The 25,708-nt window shown below is 47.4% G+C and overlaps 1 protein-coding gene across 1 annotated transcript in view; it reads left to right on the top strand.

Moving 5' to 3' along the window:
* The first annotated feature begins 214 nt into the window (after positions 1–214).
* The window catches only part of ABHD3 (abhydrolase domain containing 3, phospholipase), a 283,393-nt gene continuing 257,899 nt past the window's right edge, over positions 215–25,708 (top strand). The window contains exons 1-2 of the mRNA XM_078687433.1: positions 215–642; positions 8,657–8,820. Of these exons, the coding sequence (XP_078543559.1) occupies positions 481–642; positions 8,657–8,820 (326 nt within the window). The 5' untranslated portion in view covers positions 215–480. The remainder of the gene's footprint in view (positions 643–8,656; positions 8,821–25,708) is intronic.

The raw sequence follows: 25,708 nt of genomic DNA, 5'->3' as shown, positions 1-25,708 counted from the left end.
CCTCGCGGTATAAAAATGCATTAAATAAATAAAATAAAAAAATACAAATGTATTCATGGCCCATTAACACTATACACGTGAAGGGAGCCGGTAGGACTGATGAGGGCGCTATTCACTGGCAGCCACGGCCATAGCAGCAGCCATCTTCCAAATTCAGAGAGAGGGGCGTGGCTACAAACGAAAGGAGCGTACTGTATTTAAATAACTTAAGTATGAGAGGAGGACACGCTCAGCACTGTGACAGTGCATGCAAATGAGGCAGCCCACGAGCCGCTCTGATCGCGACCTCGATTGGTTGCGCTGCTCGCTGCAGGCGCGCTGGATTGGCTGCGGTGAGCCGGTGCGGATGCTGCTGTGCGGCCCCGGGCCCGGCTTCTCCTTTGGACTTGGGCTCCCCGGGAGGCTGGTACCGTCGCGCGCCCTCTGAACAGCTTTGCCTCCCCGCCGGTGCATGCATGCAGCAGCGGGCAACGCGGCAGGATGATGGTGATGGGCATGAACCTGCAGGTGCTGGGCCGCGAGCTCTCCCTCTATCTGGAGCAGCAAGTCCGCTCGGGGATTTTCGGCTCTGGGGTGGGCTTGTCCTTGGTGCTGGGCTTCGGAGCCGCCTATGCCTACTATTACCTCAGCAACATCGCCAAGGTGAGCTCTTCCCCACCTCTGGGGATACATACCTACGCTCGACTCGTTGTTCTGGGTGGTAGGGGTGTGTGGGGGGAAAAGGGGGGCAGTGTGTGGTGGGGAGATCAGTATAATGGTATTATGGCAGAAATGGAGGCAGCACCGCCTGAATGAGATGACAGACGGGGAAGATGCTTTCAATCCAGCCTCAGGCAAAGCCATTTCCTCATTTTATCGGAATACATTTTAAAATAGCTGGCCAAGTCGCCTGAACCTGGAACCTTGCTCTGGTTCTCTGGGACCGTTGAAACCAAAATGAGCTTAACTTTAATTTTTAAATAAAAACAAAGCAGTTCCATTTGATGTGAAGAGAAATAAATATCCATCCAGAGTCTGAATTGTCCAATGTCAGGTAGTAGTCTATGATAGATGTTAGGTTGCCTGGCCACCCCTCGCAGGAGTCAGTTGTTTCTGACAGCATTAGTGTAGTGTTATTGGCTCATGACTGGAGGGAGTCACAGTGTGCTATCAGTCATGGGCGAAAACTTCTGTGGGGCACAAGTCCTCGAGCTCCAGCAATATTTCAGCTGAGGGGCTTATAAAAATACACCAAGCCCCGGGTTCTTCAAGGCAATAGAGGTGCCAACAGTGAGGCTTTCTTAATTCAGAACAGGCGGTTGCCTCAGCTATACAACGTGACAACAGCAGGTGTGGAGGTTGCAGATGTGTTATGACACAGGGCTCGCACACCTAGGGTGTTTTTTTGCAATCGGTAGTACAGTTTTGAACATGCTGTATTCTTTTAGGGGGCTCTGGATGTCTACCGATTATCACTGGAATTCGAACATCTGCGCATGAAATGCAGGCACTGACATTTCACTGCTTGGTTGATTGGTCTGTCATTCTCTTCAAAGAAAATCACAAACGGAAACATGATTTTTTTAAACTCTTTGACACGCCCATTGTCTTGTGTGACAGAATATGCCAGTCATGGCTTTTCAGGCACCTAAGAGTTACACACTAGGACTTGTAGATTTTTTTAACCTTGTACAAAGCGACTAATAATTCCAACATAAAAGTTTTACTGGCTAAAAATTCAAGACTGTCTGAAGAAGTCACACTTGACGTAAGACTACCTGAAAGCTGGGTTTGTAATGAATTAAGTGGTCTAGTCCATTTACATTGTTACTTCTTAATCCGTATATATAACCAAATAAAAATCTGGCTCCCCTATTTTTTGGAAGTGTAATATTCCACTCTCATCATTCATGAAAACAAGGACAAAAGCCATTTGTTTTGAGTTTTGAATAGTTTATAGAGAAGTTTTTACCAAGCTTCACTAACCGATACAGCTGGGGCAGCAAGTATTTTTAAAACAACACATGCAGATTGGAAAAAGAGGAGTGTGAGTGTCAATGGGAATGTGCACGAGAGAGTGTGAGTGAGAAAATCTGAGTGTGATAGAGCATGAGAGGGTATGATCATTTAAGTGTATGTGAGTGTGTGTGTGTGCACAGTGTGTGTGTGTCTGTGTGTGCATGTGTGTGTGTGGGTATGTGAGTATAGCATGGTGTGAGAGTTTTATGCTTGGGACTGTAATCCTGGAATACTGGAGGCAATTCTTGCCTAATGGGCAAGGCACCCTCGGCATGTCGATACTTATCCTGGCATAGTGGATATAATTCTTGGTAGGTGGAAAAATTAATGACAAAATGCTGCTTCTGACATATTTGAGGTAATTATTAGCATAGGAGTAGACCCCATAGTATAGGAGCACATGTCAGTTTCTGGTCTTTGTATACCAGAGGTAATTCGTCTCCGTTGCAGCCTCTCCTTTTCGCTCTTCACTATGGACGCAGCAGGGATACAGCAGCACAGTCAGGTTTCGTAGAATGATTATTTTTATTTAGTAAGTTTCACCATCGGGCGCAGACATGAGACCAACGCGTTTCAGCCGTAGCCTTCAACAGGGTATCAGTGATGTCACTGGCCATGTCATGAGTGATGTTATATGTGAGGTCATAAGCAGTGCATTGCGTGGGATGCAAGTTATAGGTAGCTTAATACCTATAACAGCTGAATTTCTCTGGTTTTGTATGAGTGAAATGTTAGCCTAACTATAACGTCTCTGTAACCTTTGGGTTTTTTCAGTGAATTTCTAAGGTTTTTTAAATGCTAATTCCTAACTATAACGTCCGTGTAACCTTTATTCTTTCAGTAACTTTCTTATTTTTTTTTTACTAGTATCTGCCTTTACAGAGTGGTGGAGAAAGGGGGCTGGGCCTCCGACCAGGTCTCGGGAATCCCGCTTTGTAGGACTTGCAGGAGGTACCAAGAGGGTTTCTTGGCCCCCAAGGTCCCTCAGGAGTAAAGTGAACTTCATCTCCCAACCAGTAGTGCACCTTGAGCCGCATTTGCAGAGTGGTGGAGAAAGGGGGCATGGCATCCGAAGACCTCTTAGCAATTCTGCTGTGTGGGGCTTATTACAGATAACAGGAGAAGTAGTTTTCCCCCAGGGACGTCCTTGGGGTCCAACTACCCCTCATGTTACCTCCAGTAAGTCTTACAAAGCTGGATTGCTGAGAGGTTACAGGAGGCCACATCCCCTTTCTCCACCACTCTGCAAACACGCCTCTTGGCCCACTACTAGCAGGTGGATAAAGTCTCCTTGGCTCTTGAGTGTCCTTGAGGGCTAACTAGCCCTCCTGTTACCTCCAATAAGACTCGCACAGCTGGATTGCTGTGAGTATGTCAGTGGCCATGTCCCATTTCTCCACCATTGAGCAAACGCGCTTCCTGGTGCACTACTGGTTGGGGAAGATGTCGGCTTTAGTCCTGAGGCCCTCAGGAGTAAAGGGGAATTCATTCCCTAATCAGCAGCACGCCATGTGCTACGTTTGCAGAGTTGTGCAGAAAGGGGGCGTGGCCTCCAAGTTCTATCAGCAATCCCACTATGTAGGAGTTATTGGAGGTAATGGAAAGGGTACCAGGACCCCGTGGACCCTAAATATCATAGGGGACTTCATCCCCCAATCACCACTGTGCCAGAAGGCGCGTTTGCAGCGTGGTGGTGTAGGGGCGTGGCCTCCGGCGACTTGCTGGAGGTTTTTGTTTGTTGCAATTTTTAAGGGAGGGTTGCTGCGTGGCACACCTTCCCTAGGCCAAAGTTGGGCCTGGCCTTTTCTTTTTTTATTTTAAGGGAGGGGGCTGGGCAGCCCCCCATCTGGGCCATTTTGGCCCTGGGGTTCCCATCTCCCAGGGCCTGCCCCTTTTTATATTTAAAGACAAATATGGAAGGTGGGCTGGGTGGCACCCCTCCCGAGCAGATGTTGGCCCTGGGACCCCATCCCACGAGGCTCGGCCTGTAGTGTGGGTGCCCAAGGCACCCATATTTTACAGTTGGGGACCGTGGGGGGGAGGCTGAAGACCCTGTGGTCCTGAATGGCTCCCCGCCTCCTGTGGGAGCCGCCATTTCTTTTTACACACAGGGAGCTGCTGACATGCAGCTCCCTGTCTGTAATAAGCAAAGTGTGCTCCGCTTTGAGCAAGCGAGAGCAAAATAGTCTTGCTTGCTCAAAGCGGATCACTGTTTACTAGGGCATGGCGGAAGCAGGGCTTCCGCCATGCCATTGCAAACTGCAATGCCCCAGACATTGCTGGAGCTGGCCCTGGGGAATGGCGGTCCCCAGGGTCAAGTATGGCTCCAGAAGGGCGGCCAAGTGCCCCCCTCCTTCCTTGAGTAGAGGCCTACCCCGAGGAGGTGGCGGTTCTCGGGCCGAGAATGGCCTGGGAGGTGGGCCACGCGACCCCTGTCCCATTTCTTTAAAATACAGTTTGGCCCCGGGGAGATGGTGGTCCCCATGGCAGGGGGGGTACTTGAGGCCCCCCATTGTATTAGCCCCAGGGAGGCGGCGGTTGCCGGGGCTGCGGGAGGCCATGCAGGTCCCCTGCACCTATTTCATTATGTTTACCCCAGGGAGATGGCAGAATCCAGGGGTCTTTATTTAAGGAAGCACAGGAGACCGCGCTTTATTTAAAAAAAAAAAATTGTCAGGAGTCACGGATCCAAGGCGACTCCAGACAATTTTTTTTTTAAAGAGGCCTAGGCGGTCAGGGTGTTTCTACGATGCCCCCATTTCTTTCTTTTAACATTTTTTCTTGTGACTCGGTTTAACCAAGTCACAAGATGGCTGCCAACACTTCCTTATTTGAAGTGTTGGCAGCCAATCAGATCTCAACACAAGATCGGGAAAAGTCACGGATGCACAGCGTCTCTATATATACAACTGAGAATTTCTTTTATATTTCTCAGCAACTATTGAATGTATTTACACCATTTACCAAAAAGACTGCTTCCTGGACCAAGAGCTACATTTCTACCAAATTTGGTGTAATTCCATTCAGCAGGCTGTAGCTGTGTCTAAACTTTCCTATGATAATTAACATGGAGAAAAAGTGTTTTGGGACCCCTCCCCTTTTTCTCGGCCTCCGCTTGACGGATCACCCTGAAAATTTCAAGACAGCAGCTGAAGTGAGAGTCATACTAATTTTGAAAATGCCATGAAGATTTGTCAAATGACGCCAAAGTTATTAGCACATGAAAAAATGCTCTTCCTATGGAAACTACAACCTACCTATAACTACATACTGGCAACTGCCAGCAGGTAATATATATATGACCTAATTCCCATAGACAAAGTGTCTTTGTTTTGCTACTAACTTTTGCACTGTTTGAAGAATCTTCATAAAATCTTTAAAGCTAGTATGCCAATAACTTCAGCTGCTATTTGGAAAGTTTTGGGGTGATTTGCCAAGTGGGGTCCGAGAAAAAAGAGGGTCCCAAACACACTTTCCCCATGCAATTTCCAATAGGGATTTTGAACATGACTACAGCCCGAACCGTTTAACAAAATTACACCAAATTTGGCAGAAATCTAGATCTTGGTCCAAAAAGATCTCTTTGGATGATTTGGTGTAAATCAATTCAGTATTTTTTGAGTTATTAAAGAAATGTGTATATCTAGGGAGACAGAGGGTACGTGTATCCCAGAGATCCCAAAATGAGATCTGATTGGCTGCCAACACTTCAACCTGGAAGTTGTAGTCCGAGTCCCAAGAGAAAATATAGAAAAAAAGATAAGGGGCAGGGTAGAAATATCATGACCTTCTAGTCCTAGTGGTGGGGTCCCACAGAGATCCCACTGGGGGGCCAAAAATGTTTTTTTTTTAAAATCAAATAATTAATTACCACAAATTCGCTCGGGATCCACTGTTAAAATAAATACAAGCGTGTACTCCCTCTCTTGTTTGGTATATGCCCCTCGGGTGGGCCAAGACCCGGGGGTCTATTTAACTGTATAATTTGGGTAGTGGGTGAGTGCCAACCCCTTCCCAAGCTGTTTTGAGACCCATGGATCACTGCCTCTCCGAGGTCAGGCCATTATATAAAGGGCCATTCCCTGGTAATTTTTGGCCCCCGGATCACCACCTCCCAGGGCTCGGCTAAGTTCCAAAACGGGAAGAGGAGCTGCTTGCCCCCCCCTCCCCGGGCTGAATTCGGCCTCGGTGATCACCACCTCCCTGGGGCCAGGCCAATCGAGGAAGAGGAAGAGGGGGGACCCCCTCCCCAGGCCGTTTCCGGACCCGGGGACTACCACCCTCGGGGCCCGACAGAGGTCTGAAAGGGGAAGAGTGGCCGTGCGCCCATCCCCTTCAGGGGCAGTTGTCAGCCCCAGGTACCACCACCCCCCAGGGCACGGCTGTGAACAAGCAAAAGGAGGTCAGCACGGTCCCCTTACTGGAGCCTTTAATGGCCCTGTGTACTGGCCCCCCCCCAGGGCCGGCTCCTGCTATGTCCTGAGGTGCCCACCCTTGGGACATAGCGGTTTCCCTGCCGGTCATGGTGTGGGCAGGGAAACGTCTGTTTGCTCTTGCTTGGCAGTAGCAGGAAAAATGCTCCTGCTCGCTTGGAGCAGACTTTTCATCTGTTTCCCTGCCCGCTGTGAATAGGGCAGGGAAACAGTTGAGCAAATTGCCCTCCCCACCCCCTGCAGGGAGCATCCTTTTAAGCTGCTCCTAGCAGATGGGAGCAATGCCGGCTTCTGCAGGAGGTTGGGACCTGGCAAGGGGCTACGGGGTTTTCCCTGCAGCCCCGAACAAAAAGCTAGTGGATGGCCTGGGTGGGGTCCAGGGCACCCACCATGTATTGGCCGGGCTCCCGGGGATGGGGTCCCTGGGGCCAGTTCTGACCTGGGGAGAAGAGCTGCGTGCCCCCCTTTATAATAAGACAGGGCCCGAGAGATGGGGTCCCCATCTCCAGGGGCCAAAATTGGCCTGAGGACAGGGCTGCTTGCCCCCCTCCTGCATACATAATTTAAGGAATGGGCCTCGGGATGGAGTTGCTGGGGCCATAGACAGCCCGGGGAGAGGGGGGCCATGTACCCCCTCCCTATAAAAGGTGCCAGGCCACAAGGGTGGGGTCCCCGAGAATGAAATTGGCCCGGGGATGGGGACTGAGTGCACTCAACCTAGGTTGAGTGCCTTTGGCGGGTTGGTGCTAGGGCCTCGCCATAGGCCATGCCCTGTGGCCATCCCCCCGTACCATGCGTGGCGTGGGTTTGGCTGCATACGGAGGGTTTCTCCCCTTCCAGTGCTTAATTTGAGCCTGTGTTTTGCAGTGCTCGGCACCTGCACTTAATTGTCAAAACAGGCAATTATGTCACCTGCCACTTGGTGGCACTGTTTGTGCAATTAAAAGATGAGCAGAACAATAGTTGTTGATTAATTCAATATACATAAAAACAAATAATACTAGCCGCCCAAGTGAATCTCATTGCTTTGGGGGCCTCGAAAAGTCTGAAATGTTCACCTTGTAGAAGTGTGATAGTTAGTAGTTGTGTAGAAACTGTCATTGGCAGCTCTGGCAGTGGCAATGAGTGGGGCAAGCTGTGGTGTCATTCAGACGAGGGTCCTGGCAATTTCTTTACCAATTAAGCACTGTCCCCTTTCAAAAGATGTGCACAGCGTGGGGTTGGCTGCAATGGGGGGGGTGGTGGTCAACCCCCTGCCATGCCTTCGGCCGTGCGACACAGAGGTTGGATTAATGCATGGTAATTAAATATTACTTTACGTTCAAAACACCAAAGAAATTCATCGAAAAAAAGAAGGGTTACAGGGACGTTATAGTTAGATTCACATTTTACACACACAAAACCATAGAAATTCAGCAGTAATGGTTATCTTACGTAACTATTACTTGTGCACTAAATTAACCATAACTCACGCCCTCGCCATGCACTGCTAATTTTCACACATATTACTTTACTCATGACCTCTTCTATGACATAATTGATACTATCACTTCAACATTAGCTGTAAAATTATTGATGATAAAACTGTGCATGGTGGGGGAGCGAGTTATAATTACCTTAGTGCAAATCTATATGGCGACAGGTTGTTCACGTCTGGACACTTACCTGTAATCTGGGTTCAGGTCTTCCACTGTTTCGCCAACTGTTTCTGGAATCCACAATCTCTGTGAGAAGAGTAAATCTGCTTTTAGCGCTATTTCTCAGTGCAAAAATCCACCCTCCCATCTAAAATGGATGTAAGGATGCATTTTGTGTAAAGAAACAGCACTAAATGCAGCCGAACATGACCTGCCTCGCGCTCACTAAATGTGCTTTCACAGTAGGATTAATAACATGAGCAGGAGTAATTGCGTAATTATCAGTATTTTCGCATCAAAGAGTTACATGGAATTACTAAAATTACTCCGATTATTCCATCGTAATCTAAGTTCGCCCAGACCTAGTGTTTCTTTACGGGTAGGAGTACGTAAATGGATGCAATGCATGTTTACAGTGAAAATAACAATACAGATTTCAATTATACAGCAACCCTTGTTTTGAAATGAAAGTTTTGGTCCCATTGCTTTTTTTTCTATGTGGTACAAAAAGTGTTCTTGTGATTTGTGTCTGCAACAAGAGAGTATGTGTTGTCCTGTCTTTTTATACCCTTTCCTTATCTTCTGCAGAAGCCTCAGTTAGTGGCTGGTGGGGAGACCTTTTCCCAGTTCCTGAAGATGCATTGCCCTGTGGTGCTGGAGAACTACTACCCCACTCCCTGGTGCTGGGAAGGCAAGGCTCAGACTCTCATCCGGCCATTCATCACCTGCAGGCCTCGGGTACATTATACCAAGTAGGTACATTAGCGGTAGGAACATTAACAGAGCTCATGACACGCTTGTCGGCTACCTATGACAGTCACCCATGCATGTGATCATCTCATGGCACCTGTTCAATGGTAGAAATCTCTGTCCTGCTACCAACCCGCTCACACAATTTATTTATGTTACTACGTTAATGTGTTTCTTAAAAGCCTGAATCAGCTTTAATCATCTATGAGTCCCATGTCGTAGCGAGACTTATGCAAGCAGCTCCTGTACCCCTCTTGAGTTCATCGCCCTGGGCGTGGGTACAGCTCATATCTGCTAAAGGCCAGCCCTACCAATACACCTGAAAGGAGTGAGACACGATGGCTGAGTCTGAAATATGGATGTTTCCGTAATGGAAAAGTGAAAATAAACGATTACCATTTGATACAGAATATGCGTGGTGTGAATTAAATACCATTATCAATTGAAATGGACAATATCATGTCACGAACATCAAGCACAAAAATATTTGAAGTTAACCATCTATAGGTAAGGATAGTTTTAATATATAACTTCCCATATATGTACCATGACAAAAAAAAAATAAAAAAAAATATATATATATATAAATATATCTATATATATAAAAACAAATGTATGTCTGTCTGTCTGTTTGTCCTTTATGCATTACTACACCATTCATCCGATCGCCATGAAACTTTGGGAAGTTGTTGAGTACACTCCCGCGAAGGTTTCTGGCATATGCATTACTACACCATTCATCCGATCGCCATGAAACTTTGGGAAGTTGTTGAGTACACTCCCGCGAAGGTTTCTGGCATAAACATTTTTGAAATATTGGCCCCCCCATGGCCCTCATAATCTTTCGAATACTGAATTTTTCCATTTATGGAATACCAAGCGAAGCGACAACGTATAAGTCCACCGATACTGTGATGAATCAAGACGAAGTTGTCAATTAGCCAACGAAATTCTTGAATTCACTGGATTTGCCAGGTATGCCACCGCACATTTTAACATTGAAAATTTGCGTGCCGATCATTCTTCTCAGAAACATCAATCCACCACGACTTTGCAACGGTACAAGACTGTCAGTGAAAAAGTTGATGAACAATGTCATCGAAGTTACACTTTTGAATGGGAATTTCAAGGGGGACGATGTACTGTTGCCACGTATTCCAACTGTGATGAATCAAGACGAAGTTGTCAATTACCCAACGGAATTCTTGAATTCACTGGATTTGCCAGGTATGCCACCAAACATTTTCACATTGAAAATTGGCGTGCCGATCATTCTTCTCCGAAACATCAATCCACCACGACTTTGCAACGGTACAAGACTTTCGGTGAAAAAGATGATGAACAATGTCATCGAAGCTACAATTTTGAATGGGAAATTCAAGGGGGAAGATGTACTATTGCCACGTATTCCAATGATCCCAACAGATATGCCTTTTGAATTCAAACGTTTACAGTTTCCGGTGCGACTCGCATTTGCAATGACCATCAACAAAGCACAAGGACAATCGCTGCTTCTCACATGGACAACTGTATGTGGCCAGCTCACGCGAAGGAAAACCTTCTGATTTATTCGTGTACGCACCAGACGGAAAAACAAAAAATATCGTGTATCCACAAGCACTCAAATAAATAAATACAACTAAAACAACACTTTGAAATGTTTTCCATATTCAAATGAATAAGTTTCAATGAAAATGACTCAATGTAAATTGAATGTTATCATAACGAGTTTCCTTGAATTTCCTTTCTTATGAGATCGCAGCAACGCGCGACGGGTAACCTAGTAAATATATATACACACACTCACGTATATATATATATATATATATATATATATATATATATATCCAACAAGTTTTACGCGCAACCTCCTGCAGCCCAAAAACCGGCCACACCAACATGTTTCACGCGTCTTTATTTCCAGGCAAGGCAGTAAATAACAAGCAGGATGGCATAACGCGTTTCGAGGTTAGTTACCTCTTAATCATATGCACAGTTGCTGAGGTGGGATCGTTAGGCATTTCAAACGTAGCTGTGACATTGAAAAAGGACTACAGTCCCTCAATTTAAAGAGGCAGTCTTTTCTTTAACGTTTATCTGATGTTTTAGAAGGTTAAGGTAAAAGTACCGATTTTCATTCTTTTATCATGTTAATACAAATAGTCACTGTGAATGTCTTTTTGGTTTACCTTAACTTCTTTATTTTCCAAATTACGTTCATTTTCGGACTGCAAGGTCCACAATGCCTCTTTGTTGTCAGCTCAACTTTTTTGTTATTTCCAATATATATATATGTGTGTGTGTGTGTATATATATATATATATATATATATATATATATATATATATATATATATATATATATATATATATATATTTTTTTCCACAAAGTTCCCAAAGCATTGAGAGAGAACACTACAGTGCTCCACCATCCGGCAATTAGATGCAGCTTGCTTCCTGCTCCAACTCTTTAACATATGCCAACGCGTTTCGCGGTCTTGCGCCGCTTCTTCCTGGGCTGCTGAAATCACACAAACAGGCACGCATTAACTTCATTTTTCAATTTATTCATGCTTAGCCACAATGGGCGTGTGCTGTCAAGTCTTTTATAGTAATGCATGATGGGACATTGAGTTCCCGAATGCGAGCAAAATCAAGTTCAATGTGCATTTCAATTTTTAAGCTTTGTATTAACCTTGAGTAAGTGTCGGGTCATAGATGCAAGTTTCATTCGCATTTCGAGCACTGTGCTTCCATGATCTCGATAAGTTCGATTTCAAAGCCTCAGTCAGCTGGCTGAGGTGTATCTCCAACTGACGATGGTTCCTCTCTCCACGGCAGGGATGCCGTGTAATTAAGTTTTCCACAAAGTTCCCAAAGCATTGAGAGAGAACACTACAGTGCTCCACCATCCGGCAATTAGATGCAGCTTGCTTCCTGCTCCAACTCTTTAACATATGCCAACGCGTTTCGCGGTCTTGCGCCGCTTCTTCCTGGGCTGCTGAAATCACACAAACAGGCACGCATTAACTTCATTTTTCAATTTATTCATGCTTAGCCACAATGGGCGTGTGCTGTCAAGTCTTTTATAGTAATGCATGATGGGACATTGAGTTCCCGAATGCGAGCAAAATCAAGTTCAATGTGCATTTCAATTTTTAAGCTTTGTATTAACCTTGAGTAGGTGTCGGGGCATAGATGCAAGTTTCATTCGCATTTCGAGCACTGTGCTGACTGAGGCTGTCAGACTGAGGCTTTGAAATCGAACTTATCGAGATCCTGGAAGCACAGTGCTCGAAATGCGAATGAAACTTGCATCTATGCCCCGACACCTACTCAAGGTTAATACAAAGCTTAAAAATTGAAATGCACATTGAACTTGATTTTGCTCGCATTCGGGAACTCAATGTCCCATCATGCATTACTATAAAAGACTTGACAGCACACGCCCATTGTGGCTAAGCATGAATAAATTGAAAAATGAAGTTAATGCGTGCCTGTTTGTGTGATTTCAGCAGCCCAGGAAGAAGCGGCGCAAGACCGCGAAACGCGTTGGCATATGTTAAAGAGTTGGAGCAGGAAGCAAGCTGCATCTAATTGCCGGATGGTGGAGCACTGTAGTGTTCTCTCTCAATGCTTTGGGAACTTTGTGGAAAAAAAAAAAAAATATATATATATATATATATATATTTTCTTCACCAAGTTAATCCCGTTACCGAGGCCACTCCTTGAAACAGCCGGTGCGAGTTTCAGGGACGGGCTTTCCCTGCCGTTAATTTTCCACCAAAAGAACAAATACTCGCACTCCACCAAGAATTTGATTAATAGCAGGTTTATTTATGTGCCATTACAGCACACAGCTTTACCTACGCGTTTCAATCATTCGATCTTGATCACGGTTACAAACATTTGTCCATTGTTTGTTTCTATCTTTATACTAGTCAGTCATAGTTACCCTATTATGAGGCATTATGGTACTAGTAGTTACTGTTTCGATTATATACATTTAAATATTTTCAGAAACGTGGCACATTTCATATTTACAATATATTCTCTGGTATTGATGTCAACATGAGTTTTTGAGTCTTTTTCATGCAAATAATAAAATCACAAATGATCGCGTAGTTATAGTGCATAGTCTCTAAGTGAGTCTAATTTGTACACATTTTTTAGCTACATTAGTGGACCAATTGCATGTCAATGCCTACTATTTTGCAAAGTACATAATCAGTAGGGAGGTATTTGGGAGTGTCTTAGTGTGGTCAATAAAGTGTATGTCACAGTATGTTCAGTTAACCTCATCCTTGCTGGTGACAAGCTCAGCTCGTCATGGAGTACAGTTGAGCTGTACTCATGAAGAGCTGAGCTTGTCACGGCCGTTGGAACGTTCGCACGCGGGGGTAATTACCCCGCTGTGCTGAACGTTCTAAAAACGGGTGCGGCTGTGACGAGCTCAGCTCGTCATGAGGGCAGCTCCGCTGTGCCTCATGACAAGCTCAGCTCGTCACCAGCATGGGGGCGCTGTGCGCCCCCCCCCCCCCCCCGCACAGCGGGGGGAAAACACCCCGCAGCGAAGTGGTTAACAGTTGCATGCTGAAGAATAAAGACCTGTATTAGAGAGTCCCATGTTTGGCGCAGTCATTTGCGTGCTCCAGAGCTGGAGTGGATGGTACACACACAGTATTTTTGTTACTGATATTCTGTCAGTGGTCTGAAAATGAATCCACCAAAACTACATTTCTTTGGTCTACAAACAATTCTTAGTGTGTTGCCTTTATATGCAGTTAAAACATACTTCTTTTTATTTTATAATTGCACTTGTCTCTTTTTTTAAGGTGGTAACTTCAGATGTGGTTTCTGATGAAGCATCAAAAATTTAATCAATTTCCTCCAATCTTTTTCTGTGCCTTCTTTTTTAACCGCTCCGCTGCACCCTCAACCTGTGAGTCACATTTCCACTTCAGTTTTGTTACAGTTCAGCTTCGGTTCATTTATTCCCGTTTCATGTAACAAGACTAGACAGAAGAACATGTAACTCGTGACCTCTGCATCCCAACCACCCTGTGAACCCTGTCCTATTTTCCTGTGCGTGGGAAAACTTTGGAAACAGGTGGAATCCCCCCCCCCATGATATTTGTTTACTTTTTAATTCCCTGCCTTTTCCGCTCATAAAGAAACAATACACGTGCATTTGTCGGTGTGTTTTTCTATTTTTGACTCTATGAAGCTGTTCAGTGATCTGTTCATGACAGCTGGTATTTGTGCGAGCTGCATGTAACACCATCTCTGTAGTGAGATCTCTGGGGGCATTCATCCTCCCACATACACAGGCTGGAGACCAAAACCAAATCTAGCTCGTTTTCTAGAAAGATGTGGGGCACTTTAACTTGTCTATTCACGGATGATTTCTATATTTCTGGGTCACTGTGTTGATGAGGAATATTTTGTGTTTGTGTTCTACGAAATACATTTATTAAAAGAGCATTTGTTTGCTGTGCTTTACCGTTTTCAGCCACGCAGTCTAGTAAACCTCCGGTGACAAAAATGCTTAGGACTATTTGCCAAAAATCCGGTTACTAACACCCTCGTTCCCGGAAATGGATATAATATTAGATTGGTACCTGACAAGGCAAACTACAGACAACAAATACGTACCAAATGTTGACACTTTGTTTGCCAATACTGATTTTAGAATGGCTCAAAAATGTTCCACACAGCTAGAAATTCTATTTCTTATTTTACAGAGGATTGGCAACTTCAAGTCTGACCTTTACAATGACTGGTAATTCATCGTAGTACACAGAAATAGATATTGACTCGTTGGTTTATAAAGAGAGGGCCTGTTTTTTCTTCGGGGACAGCTTTTTTTAGGCCACCACAGTTTATCCGATTTTTACAAATAAAACATATTAAGAAAAATCTTATAAGAATAATGAAAAAATGTAAAAAAAAAGGAAAATACATATTTACTATTCTTTACTTCAAATCGACGTACATTAAAGATATATATAGTCAAGGTACACACATGTGGAGTTATGTATAGTAAAGCTATTCTTGCTTATATAAAACAAACCTTCCTGATGTGTTGGTTCTCTATATTTTTGTTATAATATTTTGGGACCATGATATTCTGTTGATATTCTGGTGGAAACCTGCTCAGTATCCAATATCACAGTTCTAAGTTTAATTTTTGCCAAATAGACTGCTAGAACTGGTTGAGCGAGCTATTTTTTTTTTTTAAATCTGTTTATTAGCATAGTATTTCGAGCAGCAACATGCATACAATTCCATATATATACGAGCATATTAACAATCTTGGTGGTACATGTGCGCTTTGCTCAGATCATAGAAAAAAACATAGTGTAATCGATTTTTCATTTTCATTTTGCCTCAAACGAACAGTCCCAACTATACCCGATCCCTCCCTCCACCCACATGAAATCCCACCGACACTCTCTTAACAGGTACATCATGTAAAGATCGACAAGTGGGCGACGCCCAATGCATGAACACATTAGAATTTGCACACACAGATAAGGTGTGGTAGCGTGTACGATGGGTTAGGGTCTCTCGTACCCCAACATAGTGCACCGTGGGTTGTATCCGTGCATGGAAGAGTGAAGTAGGGCTCAGCCATATCTCAAGTGTCTACTCACTCGCGTCCTCTTCATCGTCGGTATTGTCAGCCTCAAATGCCCCCACCATGGCGAACCAATCCAAGGAGATCGGAGTCCTCCTGTGCCCTCTACGTTCTTCCCTCTGTAGGGCCTCACCCTCCGCCTTACCCCAGCGTATAACTTCCGCCCTCCACAGGTCGGGGTCAGGTGGTTTAGACGATTTCCATCTGATCGTGATAGCGCGCTTCGCCAGTAACAGAGCCAAATCTGAGAAGCGCGCCGCCACGGACCTGGTGCGTGTTGATGGCCCCAGCCCCAGCATTGTATGTTCTAGTGTAGGGGACCTGGATAGGGCACCAGCCTGCTCAAGGGAGGTATGTACAGTGGACCAGAAATACCCTAGTTTAGGGCATTGCCATAACATATGGACCAGGTTTGCATCATCTGTGTCACATCTGGGGCAGTTGCTCTTGGATGCAGGGAACATCACATGGAGGCGGTGTGGCGTCAGGTAAGCTCTGTGCAGTAGCATTAGTTGGATGAATTTGTATTTGGGGTTCCTAGCTACTTTTTTGGGGAACTGAAGTATGCGTCTCCACTCAATGTCCCGCAACGGCCTCCCTATGTCCGTTTCCCACGCCGTCTTCAGTGGTATTAGTGTAAGTGCCCTTCCCGCCTTTATGCTAGCCGTGAGCCACTTGGTCAGATGGCCACCCGTTCCCATGAGGTAGAGCATTGCGACGAGAGGGTTCGTACCAGGTTCCTGCCCGTCTGGCGACCATTTGCGCGTAAGATAATGGCGGAGACCAGCGTGTAGAAGAAAGGAGCCGTCGGGTATGCCCTGCTTGGTCCGGAAGTCCTCAAACGATAACAGGTGTCCCTCTGCATAGAGGTCTCCCACATGTGTGGCACCTGCGTCATGCCAGGGCCCCAGTAGGGACGCCGTAAGTGTGCCCAGGCCCAGAGGTATTCCCAACAGAGGTACTGTGGGGGCATAAGGTGTCCCGGGGGACGTGTATTTTATTGCTTTCCGCCAGTACGAAACCGCCAGTTTGAGAAGCGGCGGGGCATTTCTAGGTAGATCCGAGCCAGGTAGTAGCAAGGTGTGCACCTTCCCCTTAGCGTGATCATCCTTCGAAACATCAATCTCATGAAGATTACGGCCCGCCACCCAGTAAGCGAGCCATTGCAGCTGGCATGCATAATTATACGCCCTGAAGTCTGGCAAGCTCATACCGCCGGAATCAGAGGGAAGCTGTAACTTGGCCAGGCCTATGCGCCGACGGCCATGACCCCACACAAGTTCGGTGAGGAGAGAGTCGAGGGTCCGAAACGTCACCGCTGGGATCTGGAATGGCAGATTGGTGAAGTAATAGATGAGGCGGGGTAGCATCACCATCTTGGATATAGCCACCCTGCCGGGTATTGAGAGCGGCAATGTCAGCCAGAACTGAATTTGCGATTTCAACGTCCTGATAGCCCTCCCTAAATTGCCATCTATCATCATGCCCGCCTCTCTATAAATTTGTATCCCAAGATATCGGAAGGTGGTGTCCGCCATCTGGAAGGTATGGGGGGCAAAAGGTAGGGGGGCCGAACCGTCCACTGCTGTAAAGGTGAACCCATAGGACTTAGAGTCGCTGATGGTGAGGCCAGAGATTTCTCTAAAATCCTCAAAAACCCGGGAAACCGGACTCAAGTCGCCTCTCAGGTTCCTAAGATATAATATAAGGTCATCCGCATATGCAGATACTATGTGATCCGTACCATGCCGTCGTATACCATAGTGGGGGGCCATCAACCGAAGTCTACAAAGCAACGGTTCTAGGGCAAGGACGAAGAGGAGAGGAGAGAGCGGGCATCCCTGTCTGGTGCCTCTCGCTATAGCTATGGGGCCCGAAATTTGATGGGAGGTGCGTACTCTGGCCGTGGGGATGGTATACAGCAATCTGACCCAAACAGGAAATTCTGGCGGTATTCCGAAGCTTGCCAAGGTGGAGAACATATAGTCCCACCTCAAAGAGTCGAACGCTTGTTTTAAGTCCAGAGATATGCAGCCCTCGGAGTCCGTGTTCACATTCTCTCCGAGCATGAGCTGGGCCAGGCGCCTAAGGTTCATGGCCGTACTGCGGCCCGTTACAAAACCACACTGATCCGGGTGGACCAGCTGAGGCACATACTGAACGAGCCGGGACGCTAGTACCTTGCTCAATATTTTAGAGTCAGTATTGAGAAGGGACAGGGGTCTGTAATCGGCCAGCTGTAGACCATCCTTGGCTGGTTTCAGGAGGGACGTGATCAACGCCTGCATGGATGATTGCGGTAGTGAGGATGTACGCAGGGCCTCCGAATAAACAGTGTGTAATCGGGGCGCCAGGACTTCAATAAATGTCGCGTAAAATTCAGCCGGGAGGCCATCCGTGCCGGGGGTCTTACCCCTCGGGAGGGCACGTATCGCCTGCCTAATTTCCGCCACTGAAACAGCACGTTTCAAGTCGTCTTGCTGGGCGGCAGTAAGTTGTGGTAGGGCCAAACCTTCCATGAAGGCCTCAAGGGCGGGTGCCGACATGGGCTGCGGGGGATCGTACAGTGAGGTGTAATACTCCTTGAATGCCGTATTAATTCCAATTTGGGTGGTAGCCGGGCGGCCAGATTGGTCCAGGACCCTCAAAATGGGTTGGCTGACCGGGGAGTCCCGCAACAGGCGGGCCAACAGGGGGCTGGCCCGGTCTGCCTGTGAGTGTTGCCTGTTCGTGTATTCCCTGTAGTCTATGAGCCGCAGGTCTTCCAATAGCTCCGCGTGTCTAATATGTGCTTCTTGCAGTGGTGTGAAGGGAACATTGGTGCCCGCTGCCTCATTCTCCAGGGACGCAAGTGAGCCCTCCACCTTTTTCAGTTGGCTAATCACCTCACTTCTCCTCCCCACTCTAGTGGCCATGGCAGCCCCCCTAAGACAGACTTTGAAAGTGTCCCATTCTATCTGTCGGGAGCTGGCTGTGTGTGCATTTGTGGAGAAAAAGGTGTCAATAGTATCGGATAGGGAGGACCGGAAGACCGAATCCTCGAGGAGATCAGGAGACAGTCGCCAAGTCGGGATGGGAGCCAGTTGTCTACCCCACTGCCATATAACCTCCACGGGGTTGTGGTCCGATAGGGTTTTTCCCATGTGTTGGGTCTGTACAATTAATGTCATAAGGGAGCGGGAGCAAAAAACATGGTCTATTCTAGTATGAAGCTGATGGGGGGGGAGTAAAAGGTGTATTCCCTGTCTATAGGGTGTACGCTTCGCCACACATCCGCTAAATCCCAGCCCTCAGCCCAACTCGCAAGCGCGTCTGCCTGTTTCCTGCTCTCGGTAGCCTGTAATGGGGGATGTGACCTATCTAGCCCAACATCAAGAACAGCATTGAAATCGCCCCCGATGAACCAGCGAAGATCAGCCCAACCCGCAATCACCTCATTTACAGTTTGCAAGAATTCCGACTGGTTTATGTTAGGAGAGTACACACATCCAATGACAACCGCCTCCCCATCCAATAGTCCCCGTACAAACACATAGCGACCCTCTCGATCAATCCGTTGCTCCAACATCTGGAATGGAAGCGAGCCACGTAGCCAAATCGCCGCCCCCCTTGAGAATGCAGAATATGAGGTGGAAAAAAGTTGCCCTCTCCATTTCTTTCGCAGCTTCACCGCTTCAGCAGCGTTCAAATGTGTCTCTTGTAAACAAGCAATCTGCGTCCCCCTGCGGTTGAGCTGAGCTAGGATCCGGTGTCGCTTGTGCACTGATCCCATGCCCCGCACATTCCAGGTGCACAATTGATAATTGTTAAGAGGCCCCATTACCCTTCGTGTGGTGCAGCAATGCGAATCTCTTGGGTGACCCCACATGTCTCGTTGTACTTAAAAAGGAGAGTGTCTCGCAAACATTCAACCCCTGAACAAAAGGGTCCCTGAGCCAACGTACCCAGGAGCCAAACCATGATGCCCAACGTGGGCACAAGTCAGTCAAGTTCGTGTGCATACCGGGGGTGGTAGGCCTCCGTCGTACGTCACTGAACGGACTGCGTGAGTTTGAAAGCCCACAAGATTATGGGCCCCCATAAATGCAACCCACCATACGTGAAGGAGGGGGGAATAGTCATACGTTACCACCCGGAGAGGATCAATCGCTTCGTGGCTCAGAACTCCGCTGCCATCTGGGCTGTGATCTTTGGGTAGAGCTGTAAGCTGTCAACTGAGCCAGATACCTCAGTGCGGGTGTCGGTGGTGTCGGTGAGCCTGTCTCCGGGTGCTCCCGCGTCGTGGGCGGCCAGCGCTGCCTCAGTGAGACGTCGTTGCGGCGAAGTCGAAGAGTGGTCCACGGCTGTGTGCCCAAGGGGATGCACCACCGTCGATGTTCCATGGGAGGAATGGTGGTCGGGACTGCGAGTGGTGTTCCGTCGTCCCGGCTAGCTCCTGCGGGTGTCCCCTCGGCGGCCTGTGAGTGGGTCCTGCGACGTCGGCAGGGACAGGGTGACCTCCATCCATTCCGCAGCCTCCTCTGGCGAGTCGAAGAAGTGGGACTTGTTGTTATGCAGGATTTTGAGCCGAGCAGGGAACAAAAGGGCATATTTCATGTTCCTGGCCCGCAAATTGCGTTTCACCCCGAGGAATTCGGACCTGGCCCGCTGCACAGTGGGAGTGAAATCAGGGTAGACCGATATATTCGTATCCTCGAAGCGTATCGGTGCTTCCTCCCTGGCCGCTCGGAGGACTGTGTCACGGTCTCTGAAGTGGAGGAGACGAGCGATCAGGGGGCGAGGAGGCGCCCCCGGCTGCGGGGGCTTCGATGGTACTCTGTGAGCTCGTTCCACACTGTAGAGGGCGGTGAGGTCTCTCTGGCCCACCAGCTTCCGCAGCCAATCTTCCACGAATCGCGTGGGGTCCCTCCCCTCGCTTCTCTCCGGAATGCCCAGGATGCGGACGTTGTTGCGGCGGGCACGTCCTTCTGCATCGTCCACCCTATCCCAGAGTCTCTTCAGCTGTTTCTCCACGTTTTCCAATTTTGTGGAATGTTCCGTCTGCTGCGGGAGTAGGTCGTCGAGCGCTATTTTGTGCTCTGCCACCCTGTCCGCCAACTTGTTGTGATCAGCCTTCAGTAGAGACAGCCCAGTCGCCATGGTATCCATGCGCGTTTCTAGCGCTTCTCGCGTCGCGCGTATTTCATTCAGGATCAGATCCAGCTTGGCGTCCTGTGATCCCTTACCAGTCGGCGGAATGACTTCCATGTTGGAGGAGGCCAGTGGGTCGTCAGAGCCCGTTGATTGCGCGTCCATCTGTGCGCCCTGGGTCCGGGGTTTGTCCCTGTGCCTGCCCATGGATCTCGTGAGCAGGGTGGCGCTGTAGTGTGTGCAGCAGTCCGCTGCAGTCCCGTCAGGTGTCTAGTAGTGGTTATGGAGGGACCACCACGTGTTGGACTGAGGTGGAAGTAGCAAAGACCTCAGGGTTGGTAGTCGCAGTACTGATTAACAACTCGGTGTCACAATGCCGGGGATGGGCAGGTGCGCCTCGGTAGTCCCTCAAACAGTTATTGCCCCAGTGCCACCGAGCCAGTGGTGTAGGAGAAATGGTGGGGTCCAGTGCACTGTAGAGCTAGCCGCATCCGCCGGCAGCGCGGTAAGAGTCAGGGCTGTAGCGCTCTGTAAAGGCGTCAAAGCGCTGTGCGTACTTCTCCACTTCTGACCTCTGTACCTGAGGACTGCGTGGTGGCCGTGCGCGCCACTCTGAGCCGGACGCCCAGGGTCTCCGGCCGGTGGTTCAGGGGTAGGCAAGGCAAGAGCGCTATGTTCCAGGGGGGGACTCGCCGTAGACAAGATGGCGCAGTACCTCAATGTTGTCAGGCCGGCCTGGTAATGAATGTCGGAAAGCCCGCTATGGACAGAGCTGGACTCGTGGTGGCGGCAGTATATCACACGGGTTGTCCGCCCTTCAGTTTTCGGCCCCGTGGTGGAACGCCGGGGTCCCGTTATCTCTGCGGGCGGGGGGAGGACAGCCCAGGAGTTTTCCCGCGTCCCGCAGGTCACCGCAGCAGGCAGTCAGGCCACTGCGAAGCAGCCGGGCCAGAGGGCAGGATTGTCCCAGGACCACGCAGGGGACCACCCCGCTCACCGCAGCCCCGGCCAGGAACAATGCAGGAGTCCAAGCCCGGGTTCCGACTGGACCGCGAAGAGGGCAGGGGGTAGGCCGGCCAGGCCAGTCACGCGAGGCCGGGGCTTCACGGCGCTCCACAGGCCGCAACAGGCTCCGTCGGTAGAACTCGCTTGAGGAGCGGACTGCCAGGCGGAGAGCCGCACCGCTCCACGCCGCACGCACCCGGAGACAATCCAGGCAGGGATCAGGTGGGCTGCAGGTAGGGAAATGCAGGATAATTAGCTAGTGTTACAGGGCTAAGGACGGAGCTGGGGAACTACACGTCCACCATCGACGGCTCCAGGCCACGCCCCCCTGGTTGAGCGAGCTATGTACTGAATTTTATAACAACATTTTGGTTTTTGAGCTGTCATTCATTATCATAATCTATTATAAACATCACAGATACGAGAGCACCATATGTGCACAAAGCATATGCAGTGGTTAACCATATAGGCGCCAGCTCCCCGCAGAGTTCTATCACAGATATAATTAGTTGAATTCTGCTGAATACGAGATTGGTGTGAAAGCACAGATACGCATTTGAATATATGATGTAACTTATCAACCCTGACCTCGTATCCCTAACGGAGACTTGGGCAAATAATGCATCAGAGCCTGATTGGAATGAGGCATTACCTGCGGGCTATATCACGTAGCCTGTGCCAACAGGGTTGGGAAAATGGGGGGGTGGGGGTTTGGGGGGGGTATAGCCATCATCTATCGACCCCACTATATTGTGAGGATCGAGCCCCCACAACAACTGGAAGCTGAGACGGTAACTTTTAACATTAAATGAAATAACTCTCTGTCCTTCCTGGGGCTACTTATTTACAGGCCTCCAGGGGTGAGGTCCACCTTCACCCATTCACTTCAGACCTATCTTGAATCATGCTTAGAAACCCATACTTTTACAATTTTAGGGGACATCAATTTTCACCTTGAAGATATCAATAACACCGAGACTGCTATATTGGTGGACAATCTTGAAGGTTATGGGCTAAGGCAGATTGTATCAGAATAAGGCAGTCCACACTCGGAATGGCATTTTCACCAATAACCATAAGCTAGAGGTGGTTAACGTACTGCCTCTACCGTGGTCTGATCACAAAGCAATACACTTTAACGAAGTGACTCCCACAGCTAGCAGTCACCATCGGAACAGACCACCCATGGTCAAATATTGCCCGTGGAAATCTATCCAAAAAAGTGAATTGGAAGAAGTCCTGGCGAGGAATCCCCGAATGATGTTTCAGATCTTAATTTGGCAGCTTAATAGATTTGATGACTGGATTAGGTCATCAGTAGATCTGCTAGCTCCAGAACAACTAAGTATCCCCATAGGAACCAAGCATCTGCACCCTGGTATACATCAGACCATAGACCTACTAAAGCCAAATGCAGATGTGTTGAACGACTAAGGAGGAAAGACTATGGTGAAGAACATAAAAGGAATTAAAATCTAGCTCTAGAGGAATATAAGGCAGCAATAAAAAAATGTAAAATGGTATATTTTACAACAACAAAATACAGACGGCCAAAAACTCCTCAAAGGAGCTTTTTAAAAATTTGACAGTTCTATCACAGCGACTGCAGGATAGCCAATTCACACCGGACCAAAACATTGTGAATAAAATGGCTTCCTTTTTCCATACCAAAGTACAGACAGTTTATAACGAACTTCAAAAAACTGTATCCAACTCCACTGGAAATAATGAGGACTTTTCAGAGGACAATCTGCCCATAGCAGCCTGTTAAGGTTCTCTGTTTTAGTGGCAGAGAAAGTAAAGGATCTGCTATTACTGACCAAATCCGGTTCACCTATGGACCCCTGCCCCCCTTCTATTTTGCACTTGGTTTCTGGGAAAATCAGTGCTTACCTGACTCCCCTCCTAAATGAGGTTATTAGCTCCGAGGTTTTTCCACAGCCACGGAAAAAGGCTTGTATCAGGCCCATCCTGAAGAAAGCGACATTGGACCCCACAGAGGTGAAACCGTACTGCCCAAAATCTTAGAAAGAGCTATTAATATGGAACTCACTGACTATCTGGACTGCAATAATCTCCGGGATTCTACCTAACACGGTTTTAGATCTCGACATTCCACTGAGTCTGCCTTGATCATCAGACAGCTTCACTGGCTCCCAGTTCTACAGTAAGTAGAATTCAAAGCCCTCTGTCTCGTGCACCAGGCTCTATATGGAAGGTGAGCCACAGATGTTAAAAAACTATTTTCCTGGTATGAGCTGCAACGGAACCTCAGGTCAGCCAACACCGGGCTGCTGCTGGTTCCTAGGATAAAGAAGGCTAGATGGGGCGGCAAGAGCCTCTCTCCTATCGAGCAGCCAAATTGTGGAACACTCTTCCGACCACTATCAGATTACAGTCCAGCAGGCCTCTTTTCAGGAAATTGGTCAAGACCTGGTTATTCCCCTAGTACCCAGCTCGGCGTGCCAGGCAACTGTATCAACTCACCTTAGCGCCAAGACGCCACAACAGTCGAGCGCTTTATAAGTATGTCAGTCAGTCAATCAGTCAGAAGCAATACTAGGAAGTCTGAGAAGTCACTCAAAGGCATTTTTTACTTAAGAGGTGAACCCTCACCCACCAGTGGTGATATGCTTAATCATAGGACTACTTCCTCATTCAGATCAGGCATCGTACCTATCCGAATGGGCTCCAAAAATACTTCAAAAATATGGATCACTTGAGAGATAGTGTATAGGAAAAAATTGATATTTTATGTAGGTAAGATCCAGTAAAATATCATGGAATTGTAGAATTACTCCGAGGTCATCTTAATATATCTTTATTCTGGTAAGATTAGATAGGACAAATCTGTGTCATATGGGAGAATTATTAATCCCTCTGTCCACATATATGATCTGAGTCATACTTAAAAAAACTAAACACTCCAGTACTTTTGCAGGTATATTTTGCAGTGGATAATTCCAACCAAGAGTACTTGCATTTATTATTGACTGATACTCATACATGCATATACCCTACACCAAATATGCATTGGGACGTCATCTTACAGAGTAAGGTCAGATAAGTTGATTCCTTTGGTCTTGAAGAAGGCCGAAGACCCTGTCTGGATTCCTTGTGGTGGCTGACACATGTTGAGCAGTGGATATACCAAAATCTTAAAGTGATTTTAGAGACCAATTACTGTTTACCATTGGTAGGCTTTATTGTAACTCTCATTTACTTGCTTCTTATTCAGCATCTTGCCTTCCTCTTCATGTCTTTTCCCCACCCCTGGAGCTAGCCTCTCTACCATCCTTTTTTATTGGCTGGCTTGCAGACTTCTAGTGCTCACATTTTGGGAACTACTGTTTTCTTTTTTCTAAGCACTTCATGAGAGGGCATGTGCATTCTGGATTTCTCCTTTGCGTGCCTCTTCCTCCCCACAAAACCCTTGTACTCCCCTTTCAGAGTGTTCTGTGCTACTCCCGCCACTTGCTGCCCTCCTGCCCCATCTTATAAATTGCGTCCTACTCTTAAGCGTTTTTATTCTGTTTTTAATGACTCTTTCTCCAATCTATTGCTTCCTCTCCTGCTCTTGATTGCTCTCTACCCACCCATTCATTCATTGCTCCCCGACCCCGGTAACCATTAAATAAAAAATAAAATTGGGGGGGGGGGAAGGTCCCAGGACCTGTCGGTTGGTGTGAGGCTGCTCTTACTGAATGACGCCAGTAGCACCGGAATATGTACGCACAATGCTTGTTTCGCTTCATTGCATTTTTTTGTCAATGCTGCACCGCATTGATGGAAAGTATTTTTGAGAGACCATTTAGCTTGCCAATGAATGTTACAATGGAAAACTATTCTGTGAAGAGGTGGTCTTGCAAGGGTATGTGGGGCTTTTAACACCAGGGAATTTAAGTGATTTTTGATGTAAGACATGATCACTTCCAATTTGCGAAAGACCTTGCTGGAAAGCATTAATGTACCAGTGGCTTTCTCTTTTTTTAATAATTTTTTTATTGAATAGAGCAATAGGTAAACCACAGGTACAAAACATATTACACTCTAGATTTCAAGACAACACATTTCCAATAAATTTCTTACATTGACAGACAAGAGATAAAAAGATAA

This window comes from Lissotriton helveticus, chromosome 4_1, assembly GCF_964261635.1.
Source record: "Lissotriton helveticus chromosome 4_1, aLisHel1.1, whole genome shotgun sequence".
NCBI classification, from domain to species: Eukaryota; Metazoa; Chordata; class Amphibia; order Caudata; family Salamandridae; genus Lissotriton; species Lissotriton helveticus.
The sequence above is the reverse complement of the archived record's forward strand: the minus strand, read 5'-3'. Positions and strand labels throughout refer to the sequence as shown.